Source organism: Branchiostoma floridae, chromosome 6 (genome assembly GCF_000003815.2).
Source record: "Branchiostoma floridae strain S238N-H82 chromosome 6, Bfl_VNyyK, whole genome shotgun sequence".
In the NCBI taxonomy this organism is placed as follows: domain Eukaryota; kingdom Metazoa; phylum Chordata; class Leptocardii; order Amphioxiformes; family Branchiostomatidae; genus Branchiostoma; species Branchiostoma floridae.
Genome location: NC_049984.1, coordinates 5,809,773 through 5,830,626, shown reverse-complemented (window position 1 = coordinate 5,830,626; position 20,854 = coordinate 5,809,773). Strand labels below are relative to the sequence as shown.

The 20,854-nt window shown below is 39.4% G+C and overlaps 1 protein-coding gene across 1 annotated transcript; it reads right to left on the bottom strand.

Moving 5' to 3' along the window:
* Positions 1-1,449: 1,449 nt before the first annotated feature.
* LOC118417742 (sodium/hydrogen exchanger 8-like) lies at positions 1,450-20,734 on the bottom strand. Its single transcript, XM_035823439.1, has 17 exons — positions 20,458-20,734; positions 13,453-13,610; positions 11,967-12,047; positions 10,990-11,048; positions 10,500-10,583; positions 10,010-10,111; positions 9,739-9,773; positions 9,137-9,280; positions 8,482-8,620; positions 7,853-7,958; positions 7,488-7,604; positions 6,916-6,998; positions 6,556-6,667; positions 4,810-4,952; positions 4,174-4,239; positions 3,575-3,718; positions 1,450-3,047 (listed from the first exon to the last, which is right to left on the bottom strand). The coding sequence occupies exons 1-17, from the start codon at positions 20,517-20,519 to the stop codon at positions 2,910-2,912; spliced, it is 1,773 nt and encodes a 590-aa protein (XP_035679332.1). The 5' UTR covers positions 20,520-20,734; the 3' UTR covers positions 1,450-2,909.
* Between the last annotated feature and the right edge of the window lie 120 nt (positions 20,735-20,854).

Genomic DNA, 20,854 nt, shown 5'->3' with positions numbered 1-20,854 from the left:
ATTGCTTTTGTCACTTCTGGTCTCGTTAACCAGGAAATCAGGAAAGATCCACAAGAGAACTGAACATGACGTTACAGCAGAGTATCATTTATTGATTCTTTTAATGATACAAGCAAAACACAAACATTTAGTGACTTTAACGTTACACATAAAATGGAATAAATATCTTCACAACACAATTGTCATACCGCTATATTGCATTGCTCTTGCATTCATGTGATAGTAACCTTATAACGTTACAGGTATTACCAAAGCACCTGTAACATGGGTCTGGAAATCTTATACATGTTATTGACGATTTCTTCTGTGATTGCAAACATCTAACGTTAACGTTACATGTAAATAAGACAAAGCAGCAGCTTTAGAATCTGCATTTTCATTCATTGGTGCATTGTAACAATTAGCAGAGTGATTTTAACATCATCTGCAAACATTCGACAGGATGACAAGAAAGTTGTTTAAAGTTACTTAACTTTAACATTAAGTTATCTATTATACTTACAGCAATAACATATATGAAACATTAACTACAGTCAAACCTGTCTATAGCGGCCACTCAAGGGACCGGACAAATTTGGCCACTATAGACAGGTGGCCTCTGTATAGAGGTGGCAACTTGTAGATAAAATACCCAAGGGACAGACAAAAAGTGGCCACTATGGACAGGTGGCCCCTCTGTAGAGGTGGCCCCTAATACAGGTTTGACTGTACTTTACTTCTAGACCAATAAAATCTTATATACACTATTTTTTAAGCTGTCATTTTACATGCTTAGCACTGATGCAAACAGCAATTGATCAACAAAGTTACATAATTCATTATCAATGCATAATTTCTCTTTTGCCTTGCATTGAAGTCAAATAATGTTCACAAGAAAGCCTTGACAGATTTGACACAATTTAGGCAACCTTGTTGCCTATTTAACATCAATGGGGCTGTTAATCGCAATAGTTGTATTTCAAAAGGTTTGGCAATCATCACATTTTATACATTGATGAAGGTTATTAGATAGGGCTGGGTACCGGTACAGAAAATTCAGGTCCAGGTCCGGTTCAGGTCCAGAGGATCAGGTCCAGGTCCGGACCTGAACCTGGACCTGATGCATTATGACTCATACCAATGGTCCATTTCACTACAAAGAAATCTGTTTGGTGGAGTATTAGACTTACACTGGCGTTTTAAAATCCCACAACGCTAACTGCACCTGTACGATTGGCTGTAAAACTTGTTAGAAATTACTATAAACTCTACTCTACTTCACTCTTGTTATTTTCTTCCACCTGCAAGCGCCAAAACGTGTGAATGCCTGATAAAATATTCTGTTAATTTTCTAATCGGTCCAACATCCGGTCCACCTAATTTTTTCAGGTCCGGTTTTTCTGGACCGGTCCAATAGGAAAAACCGGTTTTGTACCGGTACGCTGTACCGATACCCAGCCCTATTATTAGACATTCAGGTGATAAGATATGCCAAATAGTAGTTACTCAAGAAACTTTCCATGATTTTGGAAACGGTCAGACGTTCCAGATAGATCCACTATCTTTGTCACTGACAACAAGATATCCTAAGTGTCATTGACAAAAGACAGTGGATGCTATCTGAAGCGTCTATTTGTAAAAATCATATCGAGTTATTTGAGTAACTGCTACATGTTGTATTTGGCACACCACATTTAATGTACAAATTCACACACAAACAATTTACAGACTACTTTCCTTTGAATGTGTTCTTCACAATGGCCACAAAATCCATTTTGGCCCTCTCTTTTCCCATTTACTATCATATTGAATTGTCAACTTGATAATACAATAGACACCAAACAATCGCACAAACATCTTGAATTTGGTACTATATAACATTATAGCAATGTTTTTGGCATTAAAAAGTAAAGTGAATTTAGTCCCGACTGGATTCCCATAATAAGAATGATGACAATGAAACACTTTACAATTACAAAAACTCTATTGAAAAGAAATATGGCCAATGTGGTTCCAAAAGTGTGATAAACGATAAACTATATAGAAGTTATTTCTGTTGCTGTCATGGACACAATTTTTAGATATCTTGGATTGTCACAAGCACAGGAAATAAATAACAGGAGAGCCTTTGGCTTATTTCATTAAACAACTACCAATTTGCAATTCAAAATACTCACAGCCAAAAGAAGTGAGTGCATGTGAAAAGCAAGCCTCAAAAAACAGGCTCTCATATCAACCTTCAATCTGAAGAAAGATATTCAAAGTGCAGCACGCATACACTTCATTCAGTGATGGCTTGATAACCTATTTAACTATTCAGCCTTTTGGTCTGAAATCTATTTCTAACAACTGATATTTGAATTATACATGTATAAGGCAAAAAAGGCATATTTGCAGCATATATGGAATATCACATAACGCTTGGACGCCTTATGTGTACACAATTCATTGTAAACATGATAGGTTGACACCGATAGAAAATCAAAGTCTTGCAAAAGAAAACAACAGTCTCCCTTTCACAGACTCAATCAACCTTCTTTCTGCTAGAAACTCTTCCAATAAATACAGATTGGGGGCCAAAAAGTCTACCACAGTAGGGAGAAAGTTGAAACTGTGTAATGGCTGTGAGCCTGTCTTAGTGTGGAGACAGTTACTGGTAAGACAGTTTCTGTAAGTCAGTCCCCAGCAAGGGAATGGGTTAAAAATGTGTGTTGGCTGTGAGGAGCTTGGTTTCAGCAGTCTCTCAGAAGGGAGAGGTTTAAACTGTATGATGGATGCGAGAGGGTTGGATTTAGTGCCCTTTCAGAAGGGGGAAGTTGAAAACTGTATGATGTATGTGAGGAGATTGATTTCAGAGCTCTCTCAGAGGAGAGAAATTTAAAACTTTCTATATTAATGGCTGTGAATCTGCTCTCTCAGAAGGAAGGAGGTTAAAACTGTGTGGTCGCTGTGAGCCTGTCTGTCTCTGCGCTCTCGACCTCCTCATCAGACTCTATGGCGGGACCTCTGACCTCCTGGTACCACTGGTTGGTCAGCTGTTTCATGTGGGTCTGACCTTCACGCATCTCCTGAAGGACACAACAGCACAGCATGTTTAGTTTGTTTGTTTTGTTTGTTTGATTTTGTACACTTGCAAATGCAACCATATTTTGCTTGGTGCAACTTTATTTCAAACCCAGGTAGCACAGTCCGCAACCTGAAATTTTGAAGTTGGAACTACGTTTTTCACCACATTTGTGCATAAGCTTTTAACAGTCTCCACTTAAAGTTTGGAATTCCACTTTTCCAAAAGTGCTAATATTTTCAATATAAAAGCACTTGGTCCAAAAGTCTTAACATATGATTGACAAGTATGATGAACAGTTGTGAGACATGACAATCAATAACTTTCATGAATATTCATTTTGAAAATTTTCTTCTTGCAGGAAGCACTTTAAAAAAAAAGATAGTGGACAAGAACTAGCTGATTTGAGGAAACTAATAACTTGGAAGTGGGGCATCCTAAAATGTTGATGGCGCAACCTGGCTTTTCACTCAGCTTGCCACCTGGGCAACCTGGCTGAAAAAAGTATTTCGAGCACTGATGTCCCCTCACCTGGTGTGTGAACCGTCTTGTAAGAGAAGGCACCAGGTACTTGGCATCTAACCTCATGAAACCCTTCAGGTTTGGTTTAACAAAATTCACTTCATATTCCTCCTCAGTGAGCTCTGACAGGTGTTCAGACTCTATAGCAGCACCCTGGGAACACAGCAGAAAGGCTTTAATGGCAACATCAAAAAGCAAGTTTACACTTTAAGAAATGCATATCTTTGTAAGTTAAGTCCCTTAATCTATCAGTTAACAAATATGAAAAAACAGCCTACTATTCAATATTCCAGTACACATTAGGGTAAAAAAAAAAAGAACAGCAAGGTCTTCATTTAGCAAATGAAGTATAGACACTGCCCAAGCAAGGTGTTAATTCCACCTGAAACTTGTTTTCAAGATATGTCAATCATACATATACATCATATATATACATGTACATCTCTCTCTTTCCCTCTGTCAGTCAGTCTATCCAGACTATGACAAACTAAGCAAAAGAACTTGACGACAAAAGATTATACATAAGTATTATTATTATTATATACACTGGGTATATACATAAGCTATACTATATTCAAAGGAAACAAGTATGAAGCATTGTCACTCACCAACTCCTCTGTTTTACTGAGCGTGACCTCTTTGGTGACCTTTTGTCTGCTGTCCACTTTTATCAACTGTACAGGGAAAAAAAGGAGAACATGTGAGCTAATGGTAAAACAGTCATCCTCAACTTAGGTGAAGCATGCTTCCTTTTCAAGTAGCTAGTGCAATGTGACTGCTACGGCTCATGCTTTTGGCCAAACACACCTACTCCTACGGCTCATGCTTTTGCCAATCACACCTACTCCTACTCCTCTCGATAAGTATGTTAGGATCTTTCATGTGAAGAGGCATGGCCTTTGAAGAATGAGCCTTATGCCTAAAGCTTCCCCAAAACACATGTACAGGGCCGGTGGCTTAATCGGAAAGGACTAATACAAGCCCACACAGTGCTAGAGCTTCCCTTTGGTATGCCAAATAGGAATTACTCAAGCAACTGGATATGATTTTGGAAACGGTCCAGTTGCTTGAGTAGTCAGTATTTGGCGTATCTTCCCTGTACATATCTTCCCTTTGGATTTGCATAATTTGATTTGGCAAAGCAGCACAGTTGCTCACTAACAACTGTGGCAAGCTGCAAGCTGAACAAAATTTGCACTCCAATGTCCCACAATGTCTACTGCTACAATGAGTCCATGCCTTACCTTCATGAGTGGCATAGTAGAGCCCCCTAGGAAGAGGATGGTGAACAGCACAATGATGAGTGTAGTAGTGATGATGACATGTCTCTTCTCACCCTCCAGCTCCAGATGGAGACTCAGCGCGTACGCAATGGCACCTCGCAAACCTGGCAACAACAGAAACACACAAAAATCATTAGCTAACAATTACATACTGTAAGTTCATTTAAGTTCGCGAGATTTTTAAGTTCGCGTATTTCGCTGAGACCTTCTCTTCGCGAAGTCATCAACTCGCGAACATGCATGTTCAACATAGTCCCCCTCCCCACACCTTCCGTCCAAAAATTCAGTCTCAACTACGTGTGTAACGTTACTAGGATAGCAACTTATACCAATGACAAGACTCAATTGATAACAGACCATTTATTCTTTTCAAACCGAAATAAAAGTTAATTCAACATATCAACGATACATGGAGTCATTATTTGTGTAGATATGTGCCACTGGCGAACGGAGAAAAAATAAACATGTCGGCTTTGTTCAGTAGTACGTGCACGCCGTGGCTGCGATTTACTTAACTTACATTTCTTACTAGATTTCTACAAGTTATGAATGAAGCAAAAATTAAAACTGAGTAGTACTCGTCTTTACAAATACAAGAAAAGCTATGGAATTACAGCAGGTTTACAACAATAATAGCGGGGAATTTTCATGACTAGAAACGTGGCAAACACAACTCCGCTTACATGCCGAAAATAAGACGTTCGTTTCATAATTCTGAGTTAGAACTACTGTAAATATGGGAGAGATAAGCTCTTCACCTTCTTCAAGTTCTTGTGTACAACTTGTGTCCACAAATTACGCTGAAAGTTTAAAACTTAGCGCCGTCTTTCACACTGAAAAAATTTCAAAATGGCGCCCGCGTCGCTTGGCTTGGGGTATCCTGACAGCCTGTGCGGAAAATGTGATTGCGACATATCACTATCAGAGGTCATTATCCCTGTTGCGTTCCGTGCGCTGTCGTCAAATCACGGCCGAAATGAGCTCAACAATGAGACAGTGGCTCGGTAGAAACACATTCTTTATTGAGTACATCAACTTTAGACATTGTTTGAAGGGGAACTATGAATTTCAAGGCGTAAATGCCGCCTTTGACGGCATGACTGGTGTTGCGGTATGGGTGGGAGGGGGGCACTTGCTGCCGTCATAGTACCGGATCGTAACTTGTGAAAAATAATTGAAACACCCGCTCGCGAACTCAAAGATCTCGCGAACGCCTGATTTGCTCAAACTCGCGAAATTAAGTGCTCGCGAACATAAATGAACTTACAGTAGGCAATACCACCTCGCAAAGCTAGTCATGGCAGAATGCACACAATTATCATTATGGTTACTGTTGCATACATGAAGTTAGAGCTCAAAATACTGCCTGCATATGGTCTTTTTTTTATGGAGGTCATTGTCTGTAAAAGTGAAGACATCTATTAGGTATTTTTATTGTTTACCTTCTCCTTACCTACAACGGTCAATGTACTGGGTCTATGTGTCAGTGTACATTAGAAATTTTTTACCTTTCCTAGCTTAGGTACACAACTTAGATCAACTACATAATGTATGCTGAATTACCCAATGAATAATTTACATGCATGGCTTTTTGTTGATGATACCAATCGTCACCACCAATAAAATGCAAGATAATGAATGGAACTTTTCCTTTAAAAGATGGTTCAATAATTGACAGGAAAACATAAGCAGAAATGTGAACCTTACCACTAAACCACATGACAAACTGCATCTTTTTGGTGATTTTGTGATCTCTGAAGATGTTTACGATGTAGGACAGCGGGAAGATGTTGACAGCACGACCAAGTAAACAAAGAACCTGCAACAATAACAATAACAATAGTCATATCATTATTCATGGTCATAGTCAACAGATAAACTGTAGCATTAATTATAAATCTTGACCTTTAGTAGGCATTTTGACAAAATGGAGCATTTGACACTTATGACATTCAATCACCATCTGAGTCATGAAAAAGACAGATTACTCTAGTACATCCCCCCTCCCATTCATCTTCGAAACCAACAATACAATATTATGATCAAAGAACTGAAAGACCAACTTACGATGCTCCAGACTACGAAAGCTGGTTTGAAGTTGTGTCTAAAGCTGAAGATAGCCAGACCAAGGTAGGCAAACACACAGGTTTCTGGAAAAGAGAAAAAACAGTTTTGAGATCATTTTTTTTCTACCATTTCTATCTGGAGAAGTGTAGTTGTGAGTAAACAACAGCTGATAACGAAATTTAAAGATTCATTGCAAAATTTGGCAGACAAATCTTAAAACTGTCAAAGGTTTGACAATGCAATTACTTGTAGTTGTACAGGAATACAATAGTCCTGGCATGTAATGATGATAGGGCAACATCCATCCTCAGAGTCAGAGCCGGTTTTAGGAAAGGTAATGCTAGTTCACCTTTATCCGCGGGGTAACCTATATCCGTTGCTTTCAGCAATGGGTATTTAGGGATATGAAGTCGACGGACGGTACTTTCAAACTACAATATTTTAAACATATTACAACGTGAAACCACTGTCGGTCCAGTTGATATCCCTTAGTACCATGTTGGTAAACGAAGATAGGTTACCCTGTGGATAAAGGTGAACAGCGTTTGATAGAGTTCGATTTGGGAACTGACCTGCTAGGAAAGCCATGGTCCTGAAGGTCTGCTGTATGGTAATCTGTGTGATGGGGGAGAGGTTGTAGTGGGTGTAGTGGGACATCACAATCCCACAGAACAGGATAGCCATAATTCCTGCAGGGAAAACAAGGACAATTCACAGGGTATGATTTTATTGCAAATATTGGCACAAATAAAATCTAGCCTAGCAACAGAGCAAATGTTGAATAAGAATTTAGAATATCAACCTCAAGAAAAATGCTTACATTTTTAAAAGAGCACAAAACAACAATCTTGCAGACAGGTGAATGACAACAAAAGAACATTTTCTTTAAAATTTGCAAACGTACAAGGTATAGCCTATATATATCTCCATCAAATACCTGATAACTTAAGTCCCTCAGCTAAAACGTATGGCGTGTAGGCAAATATCATCATAATGCTGAACTCCAATGATGGCGTCCGCTGCAGATTTATGTGTTTTAGTAACTTGCATTATGTCAAGGGAATGTTTCACACTGATAACATAAACATTAGATACATTTTACACTGCAGCAATTAAGATATCTAACATATGATTTATTGTGTTCAGTTCAGTTTATCTAGGCATCTCTAACCTTAAAATATGGACATGGATTACCTGCATCATGGTTCTTTAGACTGACATGGATTACTGATGACCATTTCAGAAGGAGATACATACTGGCCAAACACCTCAAATTGACAGAAGCTAAACTGATGCAATTTTGTTGCGCTCATATGGATCTGAGTCATCCGAGAGATGTGACTTACAGTATGTGAGACTACAATTCGCAAGTAGTACTGTTTAGGCTTTAGCCATGGTATTATGTAGATATGAACTTAAAGACCATGGTAGTAGTGGCTGACAGAGGCCATAGAGACTTTTTAAGTGCACATAGCACTGGAGTATAGTTTCCGAGAGTGCACACTGACATTAACATTAGACATCACGTTGAAACTTCCTCTCCACCACAGCCCACAGAAAGGATACCAGGGCGCTGATGACGGCAAACGAAACCCCGATGGCTGCCGAGGCAAAGAACATCTTGAGGAAGTTCCCCACCATGAGGAAGAATGCGGTGGTGGAGTCCACGTCTGCCATGGAGGGCTTCGTCAGCATGATCACAGTACTGGAAAAGGTCAAATTTAACATTAATCTATTCAAGAAATACTCAGATTTTATCATTATGTCCTGTACTTAGATTGTGAGAGCAGAAACATACAATAAAGGTCTTCAATCATTCATTCATTGACATTCATTCATTCATCAAAATCTGGTTTACAATGCTGTCAAATATTGATTATAGTTAACCAATCAATAGTTACATCAGGTTGGCTCGTATATATATGCTGGCTATACAAACTATTTAAGCTACCTTATCTGCCAACATTTTGATAATTTCCCTGCTACGTTCCTTAGGGCTTAATGAACACCACTTCTCCTTCCTGCATTGTGATGCGGTAACGAAAATGATATAGTCCCAAATGTGCTTACAAAGTTACCAAAACTTTGGCACTGATAAAATCACTCGGTTGTGTAGCTAAGAACAAGTATACACTGTATATCCCTGATAAAGGCTGATGGACACAGCCGAAAATTCAGTGAGTCATCTTTCTCCCGTGTTGGATACAGGTAAAAAACTTACTTGGCAAGAACGATGGACACAGCATCATTGAGGATGCTCTCTCCGAACACCAACATGTTGAGGATCGGGTCCACACCGAGTGCATGGAAGATGGCGATGGTTGCCACAGGATCAATGGCAGATATTAGGGAACCAAACGCAAAACTGGGAGGAAGAAAAGGTGGATATTTAAGAGATTATCATCATATAATGTAAATGCATTTAAGTTTGCGGAGATTTAATTTCGCGGTTGCGGGAAAATGGACTTTTCGCAGTGGTTTTAATTTCATGGTAGCACCATGCACTGTAGTCTCTCCACCGCGAAAGTTTCTGCATTTACAGTAACTTGGTGATAAGGGTTATGACACCCAAAGCAATACACTAAAATACAAGAACTTTTATCACCGCAAATTTTGATCACTTTTAAGGCCCATTTTTTGCTATAGGTTGTGGCTCTGGTGGATGGTTTTACTGTTGCTGGAGAGAGGAACATCTACTTATTTAAAAAATCATAAATGTACATAACACAAGCCGTGAGAGGGGGGTCCTTATAGGGATTTTGTATACTATGTGAATTAAATACGGTATCCCCAAAAGGTATGGACTACAAGTTAGGTACATACCTTTCACCAAGGGTCAACTCAAAGGCCACACCAGCCTGCAAGAATACAAACATATCTTTAAAAACATATCATGAATACATTTCAAACTTAACTCAACTTTGTATTGTAGATGTGCATATCGATATCTACGATGAAGACATGCAGAAATTTTCTTTTGTATATTCTTTAAGTTTCAATTCTATACCCATCTCTTGACCTTATAGCTATAGAAGACATTCAACTTTGAATGTGATCATGATAAATAAACTAAAGACAATTTGTCCTGCAGTACCTTCCCCAGCAGATAGATGCCCCCACCGATGACCAGGGAGGACAGGATGGTTCCTATCACAGCAAACAGCATGATGGAACCCATGTTCTGGAAGAAGTTACCCTGCAAGACAGAATTGGATTAGAAGTTGATAAGTGAGTGGAAATCTCTGCTGAATTCCATGAAGAATTCCAGGATCGAAATGCGTCAATCTTAATTGTATCAGACATCTAATATCCCTATTCCTGCACACTAGTATAAAAAATTAATCATACATGTACATTGTACATATATTCATCACATGACTATAAGCAAAAGGTCATATAATCAAATGAGAATATCTAATTTTGGAATATGATCATGAGTATACAAAAGAGTATGGGCAAAGAAAAGAGCAAACTCTCTTGTATCCCTTGGAAAGAAAAAAGATATTCAGACAGAACTGAACAATTGACTACAGTCCCAAAAACTAGCAGACAAAATATCAGTAATACAATGTATATGAATATACCTTATGAAGAGAATACCCTGACTCAAAGATGATTGGTGGTAACATGACCAGGAAAAACGTGGTTGGGTGGAAGGCCTCTTCTCTCTGTATATAGGGCAAAGATAATTTGTGTTACAAACAGTAACTTTAAAGTTTTGTTTTGTGTATGGTTTATTCACAGATGACGAATGCGGTCCTCACGACTGATGGACAAACAACATTGAATTTGATAGATGAGCAGACTAGTCATCCAGAATGTAGTTAAATCAAGTACAATGCACATGTAGTTAGATCAATCTTTACTGCTGGATATTCATAGGTGTTATTCATGGATGTGATATAGCATCCATTGTCACATTGCATATTCAGATATTGTTGTTATCATAATATCAAATACTCTTTTTGATAATCCGATATTGGTGTGCGGGTGAGTTAGACTGCCAGGGGTTTGTAAAAATGAAAACATCTTCATGTCTTTGCTATGGTATTTTCCAATGAAGTTGACTCTTACAGTCCAGTTTCCCAGCTCCAGCTTGTTCATCAGTTTGATTATTAACCCTACAACAGCACCTGAAAAATAAAAAGACATAGTACTGTAAATACATTTTAGTTCACAGGGACTTAATTTCAGGGTACCAGGAAAAGGACTGTTGTCTCTTACTACCATGGTAAAATGTCTTTGGTGATTTTAAGTTTGCGGTGAATTGGCAACGCAAAAACTGCTAACATAAAATCACTGTGAAAATTTCTGCATTTACAGTGCAGTACAGTTCTTGATTTTTACCTTTGAGTTACTGCTTTCAACCTGCCACCCACTACAAATCCTACTGTACCAAGGTGATGCTTTCATTTTCAATTAGTTTGTGGAAAGCTTTAGCTTGTTAACCCATGAACCGCACAGCTGTGCAAGCACTACAGCAGTTCTAGATGGCTATTCTACTTGAAGTGGTGTGTTAGACTGCAAAACTTGGCACAGTCATGTACATGTACTGAATGCTAAGCAGCATGTACCTGAGGTTTTGCGCATATGATACGGTCGGCTATCAAAGCCGTGAAATTCTATATACAAGGTGAGCACTATAATCACTAGGCCGTTAGGCCACAGAAAGTAAATTTAATTTTATGGATGACATCCTCAACAGACTATAAAATAGTGAGGTAACTACACTCATGGCTTCCGTATTGGTACCACTTTTAAAACTATCCAACAAGTTTCACTTCTACAACTACAGTCATGGCTGCCTCAGTAGTGTCACTTCTACAGGACAATCATTATGAAATTTTTGTCATATTGACCACCTCCAAAGAAGAAAAACTGTCTTATTTTTTTTTTTCCTGAAATCTGTCGAAAATTAATGAGCATGCGGATGTCATCCATAAAATTTACTTGCTGTGGCCTTAAAGTGGTATAATGTGAAAGGTTTAATATGATGCTAAGAATGGGTACTTTTCTATGTCGAAGACAGTAAACTTTCCACTGAGACTTACCCAAGAACACAATAGCCACACTTTCTGGTAAATAGTGGAACTTGGTCTTGATGAGAAGGTGAACAAGCATGATACACAGGGCTGGAACAAAAAGGATTTCAATGATTTTAATTTTTATACTCAGTAAACGTTTCACTACACTAGTACATACACAGGTTGACATTTTTTTTTTTGTATGCCTGCACTGGTCAACATCATCCGAACCAACAATTGTACTAGCTACATTTCTTTCCCTACCCTGTCTCTTGCAAGTCTTAAGTATTAGTACAGCAAACTAAATTTTCTGTACTAGACTCATGTAAGTACATGCACCTGGGCCAGTGCAGGTTATAGGTGTTATTACCGCCAATTTTACCTTGGTGCTTTATCTGTATATGCAGGTGGTATTTGAGGAAGTACATATCAAGCTCATATTCATAGCATCATTTACTTCTTTTAGATTCTATCTATGTAGGTTATTTAAGGGCAGACTACATTATGCTACAAGAATGTGGTAAATGCAATGGGCAAAAGAAAAAAGATGTTTGGTTTTCCAACGGCCGAACAATCCAACAAAGCTATTCTCAGGGCTTGTATTTGTTGTAATATTGTTACAGGTGAAATCACTAAGGAGAAACTACTTGAGTTTACATACTATTATGGCAACACAGCTCACCCCACCCAATTACAATATACGTAACAAAACACAAAACAAAACACCTGTAAACAAACCAAGGTATTAAGTTCCAGTGTTTGAAACACAAAAAGAACCTACTGAAAGTGCTTTGAAATGGAAGTTCACAAACTGGCACGGGAGGGACAGACATTACATTCTAAGCCTTCATGACAACTTGCAGGAGACATATGTTTAACATTATCAATAATACATACTTGACGTAATACATCTCCAAGTTGAATGGTAAAAGCCTTTTAATATTAATAGAACTCCACGACCTGTCTATCTATCAGTGGGTTTTTTAGACTTTTCATTGTAATGATATAAAAAGGTATAAATAAATGATATGTAATATAATTGCCAGTGATGATTTATATCTTGCTGCTTGTTTCCAAAGGTTATCATTTCTTTGTGATTTTTTCACAGTTTTGATACCACTGTCTAGTGGTCTTAAGGGGAGAGGAATGTTTAAAACACAGACCACCAGAAAGCTTAAAGTCAGGTATAGAAAGTCGTAACTTTTATCTTAATACTTTGCTAGACATCAATTTGAAAGTAAAAACAGACAAAGCTCAGACTCTGAGGTGCCAGTAGCTCACCTAAAAAGGGAAGTAACTTGCTCTGATTTGATTGTTGTCTGCTTGTCTCATTTCAATTTTCTTAATGCATTGAGGTTAATATGTATGAGTTGGGACATGCTATATATCTTAATTTTGTTATAATCTTCTGTTTTTAACATTCAAACCAACAAACCATTCTTGAGTTATCTTGTTCCCAGACACACACACAGTGACACACAGACGCTAGTGATGGAGGTAATAAAATCCCCACCTAACATGATACAGATGAAGAATATGGTCATGCTCATGGACTGCTCCAGCCCCGAGGCCTCGTCTTCTGGCACCCCCGGGAGGGTGGGGGCAGGGGGCGGGGGCTTCGGCGTGGTGCTGGACACATTGGTGTAGTTGGACTGGGTCAGGTTGGAGAGGCTAGAATACAAAACGTAATGTTTCAATCAATTCTTAATAATACATGTAATAATAAGCATCTGGTGTGTTTCGCCAGCCAGTAGTAACCAATGAGTAATGAGGCTGATTAACATGGTCGAGGCACCTCCTCGAACATGGGACCCCTGTTTTACGTCCTTCCCGGAAGACAATTTCGTGGAAAGGTTCATGAAACTACAGCATATGGACCCCCTTGGTTGGGGCACTCTCATCCAAGAACTGACCAGACTACGCGTTGCTTAACTTACGAGATCGAGGGATCGGGTGTATCCAAATTTTTCATTTGATTTCATTTATTTCACCTCATATTCAACAATTAAAATCAAATGACAATACAGAATGAAAGGAAAACATGCGAGGGGAACAGAAGCCTATGCAGCTTTTCATGGCTCCCTCTCAGAAACAAGATTTATAGTAATGAAACGTAATGCACATATTAATTGATTACATGTGTTCGTATTAAAAGCTTTATAAACAAGAGTTCGTAGACCTCAGGCCTGCATGAAATGTATTGGGTTTCTGTAGACCTATTGTGTATTTTTGCCTTTTTGTCTGTGGTACGTGGTTGGAAAAATGAGCTTTTTACCGTGTTGGTTGTGCACCATGCAAAAGTCTGACTCTGAAATTCCATTTTCTGAATTTGTAAGTTTGGACATGGATGAACATTATTTATTTTGGATTTCTTAAGTATGTAACCAACCACAGTACTTTGAAGTTGTTGAGACGCTACCTTTTTTTGTCTCAGATGGCCCATGCACATGTAGTTACTCTGTCACATGATATACTAATATCTTCCTATTTCAATGTACTGACCTAATGCAGCTGCTAAGTCTCCTTGGTTTGTGTTCTTCCAATGATATTCATTAAAGATTTATTTCTGGGGTGTTATTCACTTGACATCGGAATGTTACTTGCATAATTTGACCAATGATACTTTTATCTGTAGTTCCATAGACATTAGACAATATGAATAGTGGTAGCCCCCATGCAGCAGCAACAGTTAGTCCCCAGGGTGGTATGATATTTTCATTCAACCCAACCTAAATCTCCTGTAGTGTCTAAGCCAAATTTAACAGCATAATTTACTATGAAAAATGTCCTTGTCAATCCCATTTATAGATGGCAAGCTGCTGGCAATGGAAGCTTTGAAAAGTTCAGAAGCTGTTGTAGTCAGAGCAAACACCCAGCAAACATCCCCGCAAACGAATGAGCAGTTGCTTAGAAGGGGAATTTCATCATATATTTGCCGCGACAAAATGCAACAAACGATACTGAATTTAAAACAGAACAAAGCTAAGCCTCCACCACTTAACCCTGCCTGTACCATAGATTAAGCAGGCCCAAAAACCAAGCGAATATGACTAGCCCAAAACAACAAATTACCTGTATACAGTATGGAAATGGCATTACCAAAGAAACAAAAAGAAACACAGGACAAATCATACACATACCTTTCTCTTATGCCCACACTCTATACAGTTCTCCTCCACATTAGAAAATTGCATCTTCTTCTGTTTAAGTTCAAGTTCAACCATGATTGCCAACAGGGTAAAGGAACTTGTACCGAAACTTAAAACTCAGTACTATACAGCTCTAGAAACACCACAAAGAGTAATAAGCAAACTCCAATTATACCTGACCAACAGATATATAATCTTGTACACTCCCGTCATCTGGCAAACTGTCAGTGCCACTAAGTAACCTGATACATTGAAGGTGGCCCAGGCCAGATGATGGTTCTACACCCAACCATAATCTGTTTTTAAAACCAAGCAGATATTGGGAGGATGCCCCAACCACACAAAAACAGGGTCAACCTATACAGTATCAAGTTCAAGCACTAGGAGGCCCAAAATCAAACCTGACCACCAGGACACCACAAACAACTCACGTACCAAATAGCAACACAATGGTACCTTGCGTTCCGGAGATACAGCGCACGCCCCGTGCCCGCACAAAAGGTAACCTAAAATGTCAAGTTCAAGCACCAAGGGCGCCAAAATCAAAATTGAGCATTATTCAGCCACCGCCGACACATGTGCCAAATATCATCGCGCCAGCACCAGCCGTTCAGAAGATATAACTCCGGAAACACCCCTCCCGGACACAAAATTCGACCTGCCGGGTCAAGTTAAAACGCGACAAGGCCCAAAGTCAATCCTAGGCAACAGGCAACAACCCCCCACCCATGCACCAAAAATCGTCGCAATCGCGGGTATCGTTCCGGACACACAGCGCCAAAAGTGCCCCAAAAACACCAAAAATGCCACCTGCAATGTCAAGTTCAAACGCCAGGAGGCCCAAAATCAAACCTGAGTGTTAGCCTACCACCCCCAACCCACGTACCAAAAATCGTCGTGCTCGCACCATCCGTTCACGATAGGGCTGGGTATCGGTACAGCGTACCGGTACAAAACCGGTTTTTCTTATTGGACCGGTCCAGAAAAACCGGACCTGAAAAAATGGGGTGGACCGGACGTTGGACCGATTAGAAAATTAAGAGATTATTTTGTAAGGCATTCACACGTTTTGGCGCTTGTAGGTGGAAGAAAATAACAATAGTGAAGTAGAGTAGAGTTTATAGTAATGTGTACCAAGTTTTACAGCCAATCGTACAGTTAGCGTTGTAGGAGTTTAAAACGCCCGTGTAAGTCTCATACTCCACCAAACAGATTTCTTTGTAGTGAAATGGACCATTGGTATGAGTCATACTGAATCAGGTCCAGGTTCAGGTCCGGACCTGGACCTGATGCTCTGGACCTGAACCGGACCTGGACCTGAATTTTCTGTACCGGTACCCAGCCCTAGTTCACGAGATACAGCGCCCTACATCCCCGGCTACCGAAAAGTTCCCACCAGCATCAAAACCATACCTGCATACATGCAGGTAAAAATACTAAGTAAGTCTCTTGAGCAGTAACATCAACTCTCATGATTCCATGTAGTGCCATATAGTAAATTACAGTTAAGCAATCTATTTCAAACAATCAATAAAACATAAGGTCCAATCTATTATTGAAATCCTTAGCAACACACAAGCATATGTATATGTATATGTATATGTGTATATACATATGTATATATCTCTATCTAATTCAACATGTAAATTATACAAAATAGACTAATGCCACTGCATGATTGAAAATTGTGTGAAAGATTAACATTAACTGTTACAGCATGGTAATCCATATATTGTGGATACAAACCATATCTAACTAAGCTAAAGTACAATGAACTTAAGGCATACAAATAGGTATATTATCTAAGGAGTCTAATTGACAGGTATATGTGGTGAAAAGCAATAGAGTTGCTGTTAGAGTTTTCAGCAACTATAATGCCAAATACACAATTGCAAAGGGCATGTTGGACAATAAAATGTTTCATGCTACATCTAAGGAATTTACAAGTTGATGACAAATGAATTCTTCAGAATTTTTTTTTTGCTTCAAGACATTTCAATACTCAACATTAATCCGACATCACAATAAGATGAGGTAGCAGGTGTTGTTAATATCTAAGGCCATCACAAGGACAAAGAAGCACCATACCATAGTCTGTTGTTACGCCCTAGGCTAGTAGGTCATATGCACATGTTCTGGCAGGATGTTATCTACAAATGAATTCTGATGTGAAAGGAATGGGCCACCTGTGCAAAATGTGTCCTGAGGGAAGTGAAATGAACTATGCTGGGGGAACTAGAAATATAGGATTAATATTACATGTACTATAGATGCAAAATGGGATACCTGCAAGTAAATCTTTTTATGTATATAGTGGAAAACATGTCGTGGACCTGATGGGTATTGTGATCTTCTTGTAAAATGACATGAAAATGGGGTATTTTGATTGCTACTCAAGAAAGAACAGTAAAATTGCAGTCAGAATTAATTTGTTATCAAAATCGTTTCCGAAGATTCTTTTTAAAATTTGACTCATCCATTAGCATTTGTCCTTGTTGGCGAAACTTAATTCAATAGTGTCCATATAAAAATTTGGGCGGGTAGATTTTTAGATAACGCCCTGTATAGAAAAATAAAGATATATCAATTTTTCATACGCCATATGTACCTAGATAAGGAGGTTATCTGATATGACCTGATACCAGATCAAAGTATTCCTACTAAGAGTATATTCTATAAATCATCTGATGGTTATCCTACATGTACATGTACTGTAACAAGTTACACTTGTAACACTTACTAACAGTTTACAATTAAGTTGCTCTTCCTAGTTTTTGTCATTCTGTCAAACATGTAACATTATATGTGTGCATCAGCGTTCCCGCCAGGTTCTTGAAAGTATGCGTCCAAATATTTGGGAGGGGCGTAATGAGCGCCGGAGGCGCGAGACGAGCGCCGCAGGCGCTCGCATTCTAGGGGGGTCCGGGGGCATGCTCCCCCGGGAAAATTTGAATTTTCAAACCCTCTAAAACACAATTTCCTGCAATTTGAGAGGATAATCATGCACTTAAGATTGGACGTCGGTTGCCTCTTTTACTCCCATTTTCAGTTATCGACGACCACACTCTGCCAATTTTTTTCCGTCATTGAATAAAAAAAAATGTCTACCTCCTGCGATCGATGTTGCGCCCTCCCGCATCAAATACAGTAGTTTTCCGAGACGATAAAATAACGGCGCCATCACAATTTGTGTTTTTTTCTATTTTGCCCGATGATTTTACTCAAATTTTTCGAATCGGTGGGGTTTTACAAGGCCGCGCCGTCATTTTCTACGAGCGTGCGTTTGTTTCCTTTGACCTCAGGTAACCCCGTTTTCGGAGAGAAATCTTTGGTTGGATTTCTTTTTAAATAGACCAAGGACGTTATACATTACTCGAAGGAGGACGATCTGTTGCCTCTTTGGCAGTGATCAGTGCCGGTGTAGCCTTGAAGGAGTAGCCAGAAAGACGTCTCAGCGTGCTGGACGCTGCGATCGACGATCCATCTGGGGAGGGGGGCGTGCCGCGCCATGTGCCACGGAGGCCAATGCTAGTGCACAACCGACTCGATCGACGCCTGACAACAATATTGCGGCCCCTTTTCTGCGGCAAATTTTGTCTTTTTGAAACAAAAGGAATTTTGTAAATAAGAAATAAAGTGTATAGTTTTGAATTCTTCACTTATTTACCGCGCACGTTTTTTAACTTGGATAAATGGGGAAACTTTAAATTGTTAGCAGCTAGGGAAGAAACACAAGTTGCCAGACGACACGGGCGGCTACCAACATCACGTGCGCTAATAGTCGGCAACTTTTTTTCCCGGTGACCAATGACAGAGTGTAACATTACATTTTTCGAATGCTGATTGGTTATTAAGATGATTGGATTTGGACCTGGTGGCCAATCTGGACTGCATGGCGCCGGCGGCCTATTGTCAAAAATACCGACTGCCAATCATCTGCCCACAGCGTGAGAACTTTTGTTGAGATGTGCAGCACTCGCGCAGAACAGTTTGTTCGTTCAATACTTGTATTGCCCACAAATCTTTAACAAATACGTGAAAATGAGGACAAGTTAGTATTATGTTAATATCAGAATATAAAATCTGCATAAGATTTCTTCGAGTGTTAAAGAATGCTGACTGACAGATGTATTTCACGGACTACAAAAAATTACATTGCGCAACGGACGGCTCAGACTGGCGCGTGGCAGGGTGTGTTGCACATGGATTCGCTAACTAGTTGTAAAACGTGCCGCCCTCCGCCCCATGCTGAGACTACTGGGATGACCGGAAAGTGAAGAATTTGAAGTATAAATTGTAAAGGTAGGATTCCTTCTTATAAAGACAGATTTTTTAAAAAGATTCCAGATACATTTTGTACACTGGTGGTACAGGTCAGCCTTTCTTTCAGAATTTTTTATGGACGCATTCAGCTGAGCCGAGTGCGTCTTTCCAGAAAAAGATGCGTCCAAAGACGTAAAGACGTATGCCTGGCGGGAACGCTGGTGTGCATGTACAATGTATCATTTTGTTTCACATGGTGTTGGGTTTCGTGAACCCCTTTTTTTGGGGGGGGGGGGGGAACTCAATGATTTGGGGTTTGTGTGTTCTCCAAGCAGAGGTTACGGTCAGGCGCACAGTATGTGAATTTTGCATCTGATCACTGTATACTGTGCACAACGTTATATCGTGAAATTTGCGGTGATTTCAGTTTTGCAGTATTCACTGCAGTTGCTGCAAAGGACAAGTAAGTATTGAAACAAATCTTTAGTATTATATTACCAAAGATTTGTTTCAATCGTGAATTTATAACAGTGAAAAAGTCTTTCCTCATCATCATCATCATTGCGGCTTTCCTCCTACTTCAAAATAAAACCACCAAAAATGTGAATGAAATTACAGTATGATGAAAAATGACTTTGTTTTGACCAAAAAGCTCCTTGTTTTGACCGTCATGGGCTTCTTACGTAGTTGCCATAAATACATCCTTGATGTCATCGTAAATCTATTCATTCAACCTGCCAAATACAAACAAGTTTCAACAAAACGCTGATTTCATACAGAAGGCAGGTGTGTTTACGTTTTATATGTCCTGAACAGCTGTTGAACTTGCGAAATGCTTATTCTGGCACGCCCAAAAATTAAACATATGCTATTGTACTATATTGCATTATATTTTTTTTAGATCCTTAACGTTACATGTTTACATGTAATAGGCATAGTCAAAATATACCATTATCAACCATATGTTATGTCTAAATTGACGATACCTCAGGTTGAGGAAAGGCTGTCGTTAACGCTATTAAAGCATTCCTGTGAAAAAGATAACATCTAAGTGCTACAAACACGATCAGATACGTGTTTGTGCATCTTCAGTTTAAAACGCCCACCTGTCGTTCGCGAGTATGTGTAGCAAAGTTGCTGACAGATCAGCCACCGAGTCCTCCCCCATCTTTAGGAAATCCCTTCCGCACGATTCCTTGCGCTAATCTCTAGCAAAATCCCGCCCTATCTGCACCGAGTTCCTGTGTAACGGTACCGCCAGCTGCCGAGGGTCACCATATCCTGGAGGGAATACTCCAGAAACAGAAAATAAATGTGGAATTCCGGCCTCTTCAACTGTCCTTGTGATCATTACCATATCATCGAGTCGTGACGCAGCGTGACCTTTGGCCTGATTAGTAATGTTTCCGGTAGGTCAGTGAGTCATCCTCTTTTTGTATCGCCTTAACAACATTCCAAGCTTGGGACTTCGCGTAGTTCGAGTTTTAGGTCTCAAAGATCAGC